This window comes from Acomys minous (genome assembly GCF_964271855.1).
Source record: "Acomys minous genome assembly, chromosome: 14".
NCBI lineage: Eukaryota > Metazoa > Chordata > Mammalia > Rodentia > Muridae > Acomys > Acomys minous.
Window position 1 is genome coordinate 18606738 of NC_140496.1, and position 13576 is coordinate 18620313.

Genomic DNA, 13576 nt, shown 5'->3' on the forward strand with positions numbered 1-13576 from the left:
AGGTGTGGGGCGGGGCCTGCTGGCAGGGCTTGGGAGATTGGTAGAGCCGAACCAACATTCTCCAATGGAATAGAGGTAGAGGCGGGTCTACTGGCAGAAGGAGCATGGCGTGGAGACAGCTGCGTGTGAGTCTGGCGGGGTAGGCTCACGCGTGGTGTAGGTCACCAGCAGGGAGGAGATGAGGCGGGGAGAGTGAAGGGCTGGGCCCTTGCAGTGTGGCCTGCACGTGTGCGCAGCTAGGGGTATGTAAGACGCAAGCGTGTCTGGGCAGAGGCTGGGATGAGCGTGAACGATCGCGAGCTTTTTTTTTTCTTGTTTTTTTTTTTTTTTTTAATTGAACTAGTTTCGGGCCTCTGTGACTACATGCTTGACTAGGATCCAAGGCGGAATAAAATAAGACATAAGGCCCTGTGTGAGGAGTCCTTAGTTATGTCCCTGGCTTGCAGAAAGTGCTCAGGTATTGGTCTTGACTCGCGAGGCATTTCTGCGATCTCCCAGAGGAAGGAGAATGAATACTTGCTTTGCGTTGAGGCAAATATGATCACGTCCACTACTTCCTTGTTTAGTGGACAAAGCTCATTTTTTAAAAATGTGTAGGCGCGCACGTGGGCATGTACACGTGAGACCAGATGTGTTGTATCCGCCCTAAAGCTCGAGTTACAGACGGTTGTGGTGAACTGCCAGACGTGGGAGCTGGCAGAGAAGCAAGCGCACTTAACCACTGAGCCATCTCCAGCCCCCAAATCTGTTTTTTTGGCTGACACCCCACTAGCTTCTCCTACCTCATTTTAAAGCAATGCTTTCCCTTTAGTTCCAAGTAGCTGTGTCCTCCTACCCTGCCCCTTCTCTTTGGCCTCAGCCACCTAGAGATTCTCTCCCCAGCTGCTACCTCCTCTTTGGCTTTGTGTGTCCTTTGAAAGTTAGCTTTAACTTGCTTCCTCAAAAGCCTTCCATTATGTATTCCTTCATGCCAGTTGTCATGGCTCTGAATTTTCTTTTTTGGGGGGAGGGGTGTGGAGACAGGGTTTCTCTTTGTAGCCTTGGCTGTTCTGTACTCTTTGTAGACCGGGCTGACCTCTAACTCAGCGATTTGCCTGCCTCTGCCTCCCGAGTGCTGGGATTAAAGGCGTGCGCCACTGCGCCCAGCTATGGCTCTGAGTTTTCATGGCCATTAACTTGTCTCTTCACTGGATTACACTCTCCTGAAGGACAGGGAGCAGGTCTGGTTTGTCTGTCTTTGGTAAAGGACTGTATGAATGCATTAGCCACCTAGCGCCTGGCAATGATAATTATCAGAAAGCACTAGGAACCACGTTTGAACTGGGGTAGAGGCTGTGTACCCAACAAGACTGAGGCTATGTTTATATTGTGACCCCTTTTATATTATATACATACAGCATTTCAGGCCAGTAACCTTTCTAGGTGTACAAACACCAGGGCCTAACCACAGTATAAAGGAGAAAAGAAAACATGTGTTTTAGGATGTAGAAGTCAGAGCACAACTCACCTATACAGATGATCGGGTGTTTAAGCCTCTCCTTAGAAATGAATGCCACAGGTGTGCACTGGTATACAAACAGAGCAGAATACCTGTTCTGCTGAGGTTTATGGGATGGTGGCTAATTCTTGGTGATGTTTTGCGTAAGCTGTACTGTTGTCCTTCAATTACAAGGTACCTGTATTCCTGGAAGGGTCTCTGGCCCCTAGGGGGCAGTACTGCCTGAAAATTCTTTGAACTATTCAGGACTAGAACCTGTGAAAGCAGTGATAATAGATGAGTCTGGTGTGTGAGTGAACAGGAAAGGAAGCAGGGGTGGGTGAGGTGGGGGGACAGTGTAAGCAGAGAAGGGTCGTCACTTCATGTCGGGGTCTTCTAGGTAGGTGTAAGGGGCTAGGAAGGGTGCTTCAGCCTGGCCTGACGGGGGCCCTGCATGGCTCCTTTCTTTTTCTCCACTAGAAGCGAGCCCTGGATGCCGTCATCATCCTTGGGGGTGGAGGACTTCTCTTTACCTCTTACCTGACAGCCACGGGGGATGACCATTTCTACGCTGAATACCTGATGCCTGCACTACAAAGGCTGCTTGACCCAGAGTCAGCCCACCGCCTGGGTGTTCGCTTCACCTCCCTGGGGCTCCTTCCTCGAGCTACGTTTCAGGATTCTGATATGCTGGTAGGTGCCCCTGGATCACCCTGTGTTACATGTAGGTACCTGGGGGAGCCATGTCCTTCAGCGCTTCTGTGTTTCTTTGCTGCGAACCAGAGCTACAGGTTCGCACGCAGCTGGAATCAGGAGCCCAGTCTGAGGAAACACGTTTCATGTGTTACACCCCGTAGCCCACACTTAGGTATGGGTCTTTAATCCTCAGACCTATTCTTTGATGTAGGCTCTACTCGCATCTCCATCTACAGATCAGGACACTGAGGTACAAAATAAGTGAGTGACTTGTCCAAAGTCACACAGTTAGGGGTTGGCAGGATCGGGATTCAAACCCATGGAGTCTGACTCTTAAGAGTCCAACTTGGCCACTGTCTTGCCTTGCTGTGATCCTTCCAATGAACTGGGACATCTTCTGGAGTCATGGATCCAGGGGGACAGCGTCAGCAGGGAGGAGCTGTCATTTGTAGATGACGTCCTCTGAGTAGGAGTGAAGGGGCAGGGAAGGTGCTACCACCTGGCCTGGTGGGTCCTGTCTTTTTTCTCCACTAGAAGCAGGCCCTGGATTAGTTATTGTCCTTGGAGGTGGAAGACTTTTAAGTCCTAGGCAACCACCTGCCCCAGCTGCATTCAGCCACAGCTCACTCCTGTGGCCCACTTGGCACCGTTGCTGCAGTGTGGTCTGGAGGCTGCAGGAGACTACATGGGAAACACTAAACACTGCCCCCCGCCCCCAGCCCCTGTTTGCCACGTTCACTCTGCAGTTCTGAAGCACTTCTTCCCAAATGGGAAACAGCAGAGATTTGAACATGGGACCCAACAAGATGCTCTCAGACCTCTCAGAGGAAGAGTCACTTAAAAATCTAAGGCCCACTAGGCATGGTGGCACATGCCTTTAATCCCAGGTGGATTGCTGTGAGTTCGAGGCCAGCCTGGTCTACAAAGCAAGTCCAGGACAACCAAGGCTACACAGAGAAACCCTGTCTCCAAAAGCCAAACCAAACCAACCAAACAAAAAAACAACTAACCAAACAAAAAAACCTAAGGGCCTTTGCTTTCCTTTCCACACTTGACATGTCTTCTCAGACTACACAAGACAGCCCCCTGCAGCCATGCCATTTACCTCAAACACTAAAGGGCCTTTGTAGAATCAGAAAGAACATTTCTTTGTCTAAGCTTCTCTCACCCCAAACTGAGTTTGACACCCTTGGAACCAGTGTGAAGGGGAGTCAGAAGGAGGTGAGAGTGGGCCAGGGTGACAGAGCCGTGACAGAGCCGGGTGGCCCTTCCACTGTCTCTCTGAATGCCACGTTTGTCTTCTGAGATGGTTTTCATGTTGTCCAGGTTGGTCTCGAACTTGTGAACTCAGGTGCTTTCTGAGCCACAGCTTCCTGAGTAGCTGGGGTTGTACAGTGTGTACCAGGAATCCTAGTACTCCACCCTCCACAGCCCAGGCCGCTAGATGCTCTTAGTCCACCCTACCTTCCTTGCTTTAGGTTTTTTTTTTCCCTGTTTCCAAACTCCTCAGTTCTGTTTCATGATTAGACCATCCTGGGAGGGTGGGGTGGGGGTGGGGTGCTTTTGAAACACTTGCCTGAGCTGGCCTCCTGCTTGACTAGTTTAACCCTAATCTCAGAGAGACTGGACAGCCCCCAGCTCAGGCGTGCAGCCAGGGCTGAGAGCTGCACCCTCAAGGAGGGCCCATTGTGGCTGTGCTTCCTGCCTCATGGCCTGGTTCTCAAGTGCTGCTGGCACGTCCTTACTTTTCCTTGGGGTCTTTCTCATCACCTGCTTTCAGGACCATATGGCTTATGACTTAGGACACTTACCTGGCCTCTACGAGCTTGCTGGAGCCGACACCCACGCCTCTCCGTGTCCTCCCTCTTAATTCTCCATGGTGCCCATGGGCTGCCTTCTTGTCAGCTGAGGAGGAAGGGTCACCTGGGGCTTGTATGCTAGGCTGCTTGCAGGCTTTGCTGTGTGGAACTCACTGGTGTTGAGTAGCGTGACCCAAAGGGTGACGCTGAGGACCCCTCCTGTCCAGGTTGAATAGATGCGAAGGTACACTGTCATTGTACAAGGTAGCACCTGTCTCCTGGTCACTTGAAGGGGGACCCTGCCTCTCCCTCAGCCTTGAGACCTCATGGTGTCACACCCCAGCTGCATCAGAGCACCTGCAGAGCCTTTCTCCCGAAGATCCCCAGCAATGCTTAACAAGCTCCAGGGGAACTCTGATGTGGTGCGCTGGGACCCTGCTGTGAGAACCACTTGGTGTAGCCTTGTATACCTGTGACTTTGTCTCCTTCCAGGAGGTGAGAGTCCTGGGCCATAAATTCCGAAATCCAGTAGGGATGGCTGCGGGGTTTGACAAGCACGGGGAAGCTGTGGACGGTCTGTACAAGCTGGGCTTCGGTTTTGTTGAGGTAGGAAGTGTGACCCCCCAGCCCCAGGAAGGGAACCCCAGGCCCAGAGTGTTCCGCCTCCCCGAGGACCAAGCTGTCATTAACAGGTAGGTGGTGGCTCAGTGTCGCAGGCATATATTCTCCCCTGCTGGGATCTGGGAGGTGGAAACCTGCCTTGAGTTTTTCTCATTTGATAGAGCAGTGGTTCTCAACCTTCCCAATGCCACGGCCCTTTAATACAGTTCCTCATGTTGTGGTGACCGCCCCCTAACTATAACATTAATTTTGGTGGGACTTCGTAATTGTAGTTTTGCTACTGTTATGACTCATAGTGTAAATATCTGATATGCAGCCCCTGTCACGTTCGACCCCCTCAGGGGCTGCGACCCACAGAATGAGGATTGCTGTGGTAGGTGGACAGTCCCTCATGTGGAGCATTCAGGAGCCCCTTGAGCATCTGCTGTTTACCAGGCAGAGATCACCTCCCAACCTTGGGAAACAGCTATCATGGTTTTACCAGGGGGTGCTGAGGGCTGGTGCTGGTCGCAGAGTGCAGCTTGGGAAGGCCTGGGCTGGCAGACATTATAGCGTGTGCTTTTTTCTACATTGTTTCTCCATTGACTTTGTTCAGCGCTGGCCTATAGAAATAAATGATCATATATGTAACTTAAAATACTCTAATGACTACATTTAAAAAACAGGAAAAAGAAGTGAACTTGATAATATATTTATCATTATTATGATTGGATTATAAACAATTTATTCTAAAGTCATTTTAGCATGCAGTCAATATAAAAGGCATTAGTTAACTATCCTTTTTTTCCTCCCTTCTGGCCCTCCAGTACGCACATGCCTTTTACTTCCAGCTCCTCTCACTTAGCCAGGGCTGGGGCTACATGCCTGGTACTGCGCAGGTCACCCTCACTTTCAATGACCAAGGGTACAGTAATGGCAAAAGGAAGACCTTTGCCCTTTTTGCAAAGGGATTTTTGGAGAGCCTCCTTGTGGCGATTTTGGCAGGCGTGTGGCTCTGCTCCCTACTGCGTGTTTCAGGAAACTTCCCCACAAGCCACTGATCTTTCTGTTGCATGACAGGCAGGGACAAATGTCTTTAGGACTGGCCAGGCAAAATACGTATGTTTCTGATTGGCTGTTACAGGTGGTGTCAGGTCTTAGGGGGGTGGTACTTAGTAGAGTCCCGTGGGACAGGGAGTGGCTAGGGGTAGGCCCCGTGCTCTTGGGCACGTGTACACGTGGCCTTCTTGCTCATGGACGTGGCATGTGTTTGGTACAGGCACGATGAAGGCATGGGTGAGTATTGACTATGCAGCAGCTCCAAGTGTTGCTCTGGCTGCAGGCAACAAAGTGATCCTGACCCCATTGGTTACTGTTTTTGTCACTGGGACAAAATACCAATAAAAAGTAACTTCAGGAGGGAGGGTTTATTTGGCTTACAGTTTGAGCATACAAGCTCTCATAGTGGCAGGAGCCTGAGACAGTGGGTCACTTTCTCCTCGGTTTGGGACATGAGCCCATCGGGTGGTGCTGCCCTGGTCATGGTGGGTCTTTCCTGTTCCATTAAACCTTTCTGGGAACAGTCTCCCAGACACAGCAGAGGTGTGTTTCTATGATGACTTTAAATCACATCCGGTTGACAGTGAAGGGTAAGCAGTGGTGAGAACTGGGAAACGATGCCGTGCCTTTTCTAAATTGTCGCCTTCTAACCCTGACCCTCCTCTGTGGGTTTCTGTGCACCAGGTACGGATTCAACAGCCACGGGCTCTCCGTGGTGGAACACAGGCTGCGAGCCAGACAGCAGAAGCAGACCAGGCTCACTGCGGGTAAAGCCAGCTGCCGTGGGAAGGGCTTCCTGCCTCCATTTGAAAGAAACACGGGGGAGACACGTGATTCAGCAATAGGAAAGAAAGCGGCCACACAGGGCAACTCAGGCTCCTCTCTGTTGGTGGTTCAACTTCCACCACAGCCTCCAAGGCCCTAACCAATGTCACGGCTCAGCGGAGCCTTGCTGGTCGCCAGGGTTCACGGAACCTGGATTGTGTCCTAACTTGGGGGCTTGGAGGTCAGCAGAGAGCATGTGTGGGCTGAGATCTATCCAGGTTGTTCTCTGTGGTCTACTTTGCTCTCTGGGATGCATTTTTGGGGTGGAAGCCCTGGGTGGTGGCACCCTGCCCATGGCTCCCCCACACCTTCTGGCTTTTCTCCTTTGTTTGCTTCTGGAACGTCTTTCAGGAGATTGATATCCTTGTGGCATGCCAAGGAAGCCAAGGGCTTCTGCAATTAGGAGGAGCTGAAGGAGAAAGGGCTGAAGCAGTTGGCAAGTCAAGATGGTGGGAGCAGGAAATGACAGTGTTTAAAACCCTCGGGCTTTGACGGAAACAGATCTGTAGAACCCTGAAGGTCTGAATGAGTGATTCTGGCTCGCTTCGCTGGGTGCTTGACTTGAGAAGCTTCGAGACCTTGTTCTGTATAATTTAGTCTAATCCCCTGTCCCAGTTCACTTAGGAAAATTAGTTACACAAATCTTACTTTTAATTAAGCTGATGACCAAGAAGGTGACAGGCTGTGATGGCCATCTGTTCCTTTTGGGTGTGATTTCTTTTTGTTTTAGAGCGTTCAGATGTTCTGTTATGTTGCTAGTGTGAGGTGTCTCCAGTTTTTATATATAGGCACTTAGTGCTGTGACCTTGTCCCTTAGAACTACCTTCATTGTGCCCCATAAGATTGGGTATGTTATATTTTCATTTTCATTCAGTTCTAAGAAGTTTTAATTTTTTTGTCTTGACCCAGTTTTCATTCAGTAGTGAGTTGGTCAGTTCCCATGAGTTTTTGAGCTTTCTGTTGTTGGAAATTCAGCTTTAACCCATGGTGGTCAGACAGGATACAGGGTATTATTTTAATTTTCTTGTATCTGTTGAGGCTTGCTTTGTATCTGAGTATGTCGTCAGTTTTGGAGAAAGTTCCATGAGTTGCTGAGAGGTATATTCTTTGGCGTTTGAGTGAAATGTTCAGTAAATATCTCTTCGGGCCATTTGGTTTATGACATCATTAGCTCCATCATTTCTCTGCTTAGCTTTTGTCTGGATGACCTATCTATTGGGGAGAGTAGGGTATTAAAGTCTGCCCCTGTGAGTGTGTGAGGGGCAGTGTGTGCTTTTACCTGTAGTAGTGTTTATTTTATGAATTTGGGTGCTCTTGTGTTTGGTGTATAGATATTTAGAATTGCAACATTCTCTTGGTGGAGTTTTCCTTTGGTGAGTATGTAGTGTTCCTCCCTGTTTCTTTTGATCAGTTTTGGCTTGAAGTCTAGTTTGTCAGTTATAAAATGTCTAAACCCACATGCTTCCTTAGCCCATTTGTGTGGAAAATCATCTCCCATCCTTTTACTCTGAGGTGATGTCTATCCTTGGTGTTAAATTATGTTTCTTGGAGGCAGAAGAAGGATGGATCCTGTTTTTGAATCCAATCTGTTAGTTTGTGTGTTTTTTTTTAATTGGAAAACTGAAACCGTTAGTGGTGAGAGTTATCAATGAGCAGTGTTTATTGATTCCTATTATTTTGTTGTTGTGGTGTGAGCCTCCACCTCCACCCTTTCTTTTCATTTGCTGGTCTGAGATTATTTATTCTTGTGTTATTCTTGGGTGAGGCTGGTCTCTTCAGGCTGTAGTTTTCCTTCTAGCATCTTCTCTAGAGCTGTATTTATATATAGATAACTGCTTTAGAGTGGAGTATCTTTCTTTCTTCACCTGTTGTGATTGACAGTTTTGCTGGGTATAGTATCCTGGGCTGGCATCTGTGCTCTCTTAGAGTTTGTAGAGCATCCATCCAGGCTCTTCTGGCTTTTAGTGTCTCTATTGAAAAGTCAAGTGTCATTCTAATAGGCCTGTCTGCCTTTATATGTTATCTAGTCTTTTCTTTTGTAGCTTTTACTGTTTTCTTTGTTCTATATATTTTACTTTTTGATTGTAATGTGCCATGGGGAATTAATTTTCTGGTCTATTTGGTGCTGTGTTTGCTTTGTGTGCCATGATGGTCATCTCCTTCCTTAGGTTAGGTAAATTTTCTTCTCTGATTTTGCTGAAAATATTTTTCTGTGCCTTTGACCTTGGGTTCTCCTTTTGCTATCCCTGACATCCACAGTGTTGGTCTTTTTTTCTTTTTTGTTTTGTTTTGTTTTGTAGACCAGGCTGGCCTCGAACTCACAGCGATCCACCTGCCTCGGCATCCCGAGTGCTGGGATTACAGTTGTGTGCCACCACGCCCTGCAGTTTTGGTCTTTTCATAGTGTCCTAGATTTGCTGGATGGCCCTAGACTTGCCTCACTGGTTTTTTTTTTTTTTTTTAGATGTAGCATTTTCTTTGACTGGAGCACCCATTTCTCGCAGCTTGTCTCCAGTGCTCGAGAGTCTTTCTTTCATGTCTTATTATGTTGGTGAGAGTTGTTTCTGAGGTTTCTGTTCCAGTTCTTAAAATCTTCATTTCGAGCTTTACCTCAGTTTGGGTTTTCTTTAGTGATTTCATTTCCTCTTTCATATCTTGAACCTGTTTCTTCATCTCGCTGTGTTTTCGTTATTGGGTTTATTTGTATCTTTGAGGACCGTGGGCATATTCACAGTAGCTATTCCGACACCCTTGACTTGTGCCTTGCTATATTGCATTTCTCAGGGCCTGGTGAGGTAGGGCTGCTGGCCTCTGGTGGAGATGCTGTCCTGGCTCTTACTGGGTTTTTACGCTGAGGTCTAGGCATCTGGATGTGAGATGATTCTAGGTGCTGATCTCGGGGCTTGTCTTTGTTGGATTGGTGTCCTGTTCCTTGGTGTCTGTGTGGTCTGTGGTTACCTGGTTACCTGGTTGGGTTTGCTTCTGAGATCCTGCCAGGCGTGGCCACTGGTAGTCGTGGGTGGAAAGTGTGTGTAGGATGGGCTGGCCAGGAGTGGTGGTGAGAGGGTCCACAGGAGGGAGGAAAGCTGGCTGTGCCCCTGGGATCTGCATAGACCCCTGGGAATGGGGACAGAGAGGAAGAGGGGGCCACAGCAGGTGGTCTGCTACAAAGCTGCGGGGAGACTAGGGAACTGGAATTGGAGGACAGGCAGGAGAGTGAAGATCACCTACGTGACCCCATGGCCAGTGGGCGGAGGTCTCCAGGGAGTGCTTCCTGGAGCGGGCAGCTGTGACAAAGGGATGGGTGCTGGAGGACCCTGCAGGAGAAGATCTATGTGATCTCTTGGGAATGGGGCCTCGTGTATGCTAAGCCTGTGCTGTGCCACTGAGAGAATATCACCACAGCCCTGCAGAGGTTTTTTGTATTTTTGTTGTTTGTTTGTTTGTTTTTTGAGGCTGGGTCTCATGTAGCCCAGGATGGCCTTGAACTTGTTGTGTTGCTGAGGATGACCTTGAACTCCTGATTTTTGTGCCTATACCTCCCCAAACTGGGCTTACAAGGGCCCACCATGCTCAGCTTCCTCTCTTTGTTCTGTTATTCCTACTATTTTGGCTTCTAATTTCTCCATTTAAATTTTAAAAGAGAAGACTCAGTGGGCCATCAGCATCCTTGTAGGAGCACACATTTGCTGCACAGAGATGATGAGCTGGTTCTCAGTCACCAGGCAGCTGCACTAGGCATGAATGGTTCTGTAGCCTCATTCAGGAAGGTTCAGATTTAGGGGTGTCCAACCTGTACCCAAAATGCTGTCTGGGAAACTGTGGGGATACACGGTCGATATTTACAGATGGGCTGCCTCTGGGAATAAACCTGGGGAAGAATAAGACTTCGGCAGATGCTGCTGCAGACTACGTAGAAGGCGTCCGCATGTTGGGCCCCTTGGCTGACTACCTGGTAGTGAACGTGTCCAGTCCTAACACTGCTGGTCTGAGGAGCCTACAGGGAAAGACTGAGCTGCGCCGCCTGCTGGCGAAGGTCTGTCATTACACCATCACATGCTCTTTTTTTTTTTTTTTTTTTTTTTTTTCCCCCACCAGCCTGTCCTTACTCCTTTCCATTCCTCAGGTGAAGGTTCTGGACCACTGAGGAGATGCTGTTCTTCACACCTGGCCTAGGAACCCTCACCACACCTTTTCCAAGCACCCTCTGATCTCTCACATCCTCAGTCATGTGCAATAGGCAGTTAACAGCTATAAAACTACAGGTCAACTAGAGTAGGCATGCCTCTCATGTAATTACTGTGTCCCCAGCACTGTGCGTAATTGGAATGACTTCTCACTGCATGGTACTTGTGACACAGTTCCTTGCTTATTTTCAGGAACAAAAGCCAAAACCCATGACCAGTTATTTCAAGGGGAGGAATTGCTCGTGCTTTAATTGACCGTGTGTGAACTACTGATCTGCACTGCTGGGCTGTGTCTGAGGTTGCCGTCTCTGCCTTGTCAACCCAGGTGCTGCAGGAGAGGGATGCTCTGAAGGGAACACGGAAGCCGGCAGTGCTGGTGAAGATCGCCCCTGACCTCACGGTTCAGGACAAGGAGGACATCGCCAGTGTGGTGAAAGAGGTTTGAGTCAGGGTAGTGCGGGGCAGGGTAGGGGCAGCCTTCACTGTCCATTGCCTGCTGGAATCACCCAGATTGGCGTGGTTGATGTGAAGTGGAAGGCTGCTGTCTGTCTGTCTGTCTGTCTGTCTGTCGTTGTATAGTTCATCTGGTGGCAACAGTGACTTTGGAAACTTGTTTGATGGGTCATTCTCTTGCTCCTGATCTTTCTTCATCCTGCAATGATGTACTAGCCTCCCTGCCAGACTCAGGTGGGACTAGCACATTGCCTGTCCCCTGTCCATCCGGTCTGAACAGCAGGCCTCTGGCTCAGGAGGGAAGTGGGAACACATGGGCCCGGCAGCCCTGGACTTAAATCCTGTCCTCTCCATCCTCCCTGGGGGCCTCAGATAGGATTCTCCTACACAGCTTGCTCTAAGAGTCCAACCTGTTTAGGCACTGTGATGGGCTCAGCATGAGATGGCTGCCGTGTCACACGGGGAGGCTCATTCTGAGAGCTTCTCCAGTCAAGACGTCGGTGAGGCTTGTGAGAGTCTTGCTCCGCAGAACCGGCCCCTAGCCTGACAGTTGCTTTAATCCTCAGAAGAACAAGTTTCCTGGAGTCCCTCAGACCCATGGCTGAGGGCTCTTTCTCCTTCTCACACTGCAGCTGGGCATCGACGGGCTGATTGTCACAAACACCACAGTGAGCCGCCCTTCTGGCCTCCAGGGTGCTCTGCGCTCTGAGACGGGAGGATTGAGTGGGAAGCCGCTCCGAGATCTGTCGACGCAGACCATCCGGGAGATGTACTCCCTCACCCAAGGCAAGGCCAATAGACATGTGTGAAGATCTAGTTCTTCGCTCGGCCACTGTGTTTGCTGGGACTGGGCGCTGAGGCCTGGGGGAGACCTGGGGCCTTATACCGTCCATCCTTCCTGACAATGCTGTGTGCTTCTGTGCAGGCAGGATTCCCATTATCGGAGTTGGTGGTGTGAGCAGTGGGCAAGATGCCCTGGAGAAGATCCAGGCGGGAGCCTCCCTGGTGCAGCTCTACACGGCCCTCACCTTCCTGGGGCCGCCAGTTGTGGTCAAGATCAAGCGTGAGCTGGAGGCGCTTCTAAAGTGAGTCGGGCTGGATGCAGCTCGCGACAGGGAAGTTGGTCAGAGGTTGAATCAGGAAGTGATACTTGTCATTGGTCTGTTGTGCACCCCCAGAGGGCTGGAGGGAGACACCGATGGCAGGGTGGGGAGAGTTCTTTGCTGCCCCTCTGACCAAGGACAAACAGTGCCAAGGGGATTCAGAGTGATTCTGAGGCAGAGCTGGTTACAAGGCTTGCCACTCACTCAGGGACGGGGACAGAGGGACCCTAGCCGATCGAAGCAGGTAACGTGTTTACATTGACTCAGTGTCTGGGAGCTGCAGGGCATAAAATCACTTCAGTGTCCGGGAGCTGCAGGGCATAAAGTCACTTCCCTCCCTGCACAGAAGACCTGGGTGGATGTGTGTGCAGCTGCCTGGGTGAGGGCAGAATGGAGGTCACATGCATGTTGGGTAGGGTGGTGTCAACACTCACAGCAAGCGTGCGTTTCCTGCAGACACAGACTGCTTCTTTTCTTTCCAGAGAGCGGGGTTTTAACACAGTCACAGAGGCCATTGGAGCAGACCACCGGAGGTGACAGCACCTCCCAGAAGCCCCATGCAGAACGTGTGCATCCACTCAGGCAAGCTGTGTGGCGGCACTGCAAGAGGAAGAGCTGTCTCAAGCCATGTCCCTTGAACTGTGGCCTGGCTGGACTGCACACGCCAGTCACAGTTGTCACTCGGCAGTGAAGGATTTCTCTAACCGCTTTATGAGACCACAAACTCTACTGTCACTTGCTGCATCTAAATCCTGGGACTCCTCACTATCATAAGGACATTGGCTCTTTGGGAGGAAAAGTTGTGGAGAAAATAAAACCATTTAAATCTGTTTTAAATCCTGTCCCTTCCTGGAGGCCAGGTCTCCGCCCAGATGCTGAAGGCCCTCCTGGCCTCTACTGCCTGGTGCAGGGGACTTCCCAGAACTCGGCCTTTCAGTTGTGCAGGAATCATCAGTGAAGTCTATGTGTCCTTCATTTTGATCTACCAGGGGTCGCCATTTGTTACTGTAGCTTCTCTGTGTGGGTACACACACACACACACACACACACACACACACACACACACACCACACACACACACACACACACACACACACACACACACACTCTTGTCCGTGCCCCTAGGACCTGCTTGGGTGTTATGTGGAGCAGGTTCTGAGAGCTGTCCTGTTTGGTCAGCACAGGTGTTTCCCTCGGGGAAAGTCAGCTGGCTCAGCCATTTATTTCCCTGACGGTCTGCTTCTGAGCTGGGGTCTGTGGCCAGTACTCTTTTGTCCAGCTGTCCATGAAGGCCTGAACATGCCATCCACATAGACAAGTGGAAAATGACACTGTGTGGAGCAGTTTGGGCGTCTGATCTGGAGAAGTCAGCCGGTC

At 50.0% G+C, this 13576-nt stretch overlaps 1 protein-coding gene across 3 annotated transcripts; it reads left to right on the plus strand.

Annotated features, from left to right (window-relative positions):
- On the plus strand, nt 1–13036 carry DHODH (dihydroorotate dehydrogenase (quinone)). Of its 3 annotated transcripts, none has more exons than XM_084756966.1 (9): nt 1–125; nt 1958–2170; nt 4465–4664; nt 6316–6398; nt 10305–10492; nt 10969–11082; nt 11729–11882; nt 12022–12181; nt 12682–13036. In XM_084756966.1, the coding sequence occupies exons 1-9, from the start codon at nt 105–107 to the stop codon at nt 12734–12736; spliced, it is 1188 nt and encodes a 395-aa protein (XP_084613092.1). In that variant the 5' UTR covers nt 1–104; the 3' UTR covers nt 12737–13036. The 3 variants fall into 3 exon arrangements, with proteins under 3 accessions (XP_084613092.1, XP_084613093.1, XP_084613094.1); XM_084756967.1 differs by having other exon boundaries at nt 90–125; nt 1961–2170; XM_084756968.1 differs by lacking the exon at nt 1–125 and adding an exon at nt 1535–1558 and having other exon boundaries at nt 1961–2170.
- The last annotated feature ends 540 nt before the right edge of the window (nt 13037–13576 follow it).

Excerpts from the sequence above, each read along its gene's own strand:
- DHODH (XM_084756966.1), top strand. The coding sequence starts at position 105 with ATGGCGTGGAGACAGCTGCGT. Across the intron at positions 11,083-11,728 it reads TCGCCAGTGTGGTGAAAGAG|CTGGGCATCGACGGGCTGAT; the intron begins GTTTGAGTCAGG and ends CTCACACTGCAG. Across the intron at positions 12,182-12,681 it reads GAGCTGGAGGCGCTTCTAAA|AGAGCGGGGTTTTAACACAG; the intron begins GTGAGTCGGGCT and ends TTTTCTTTCCAG.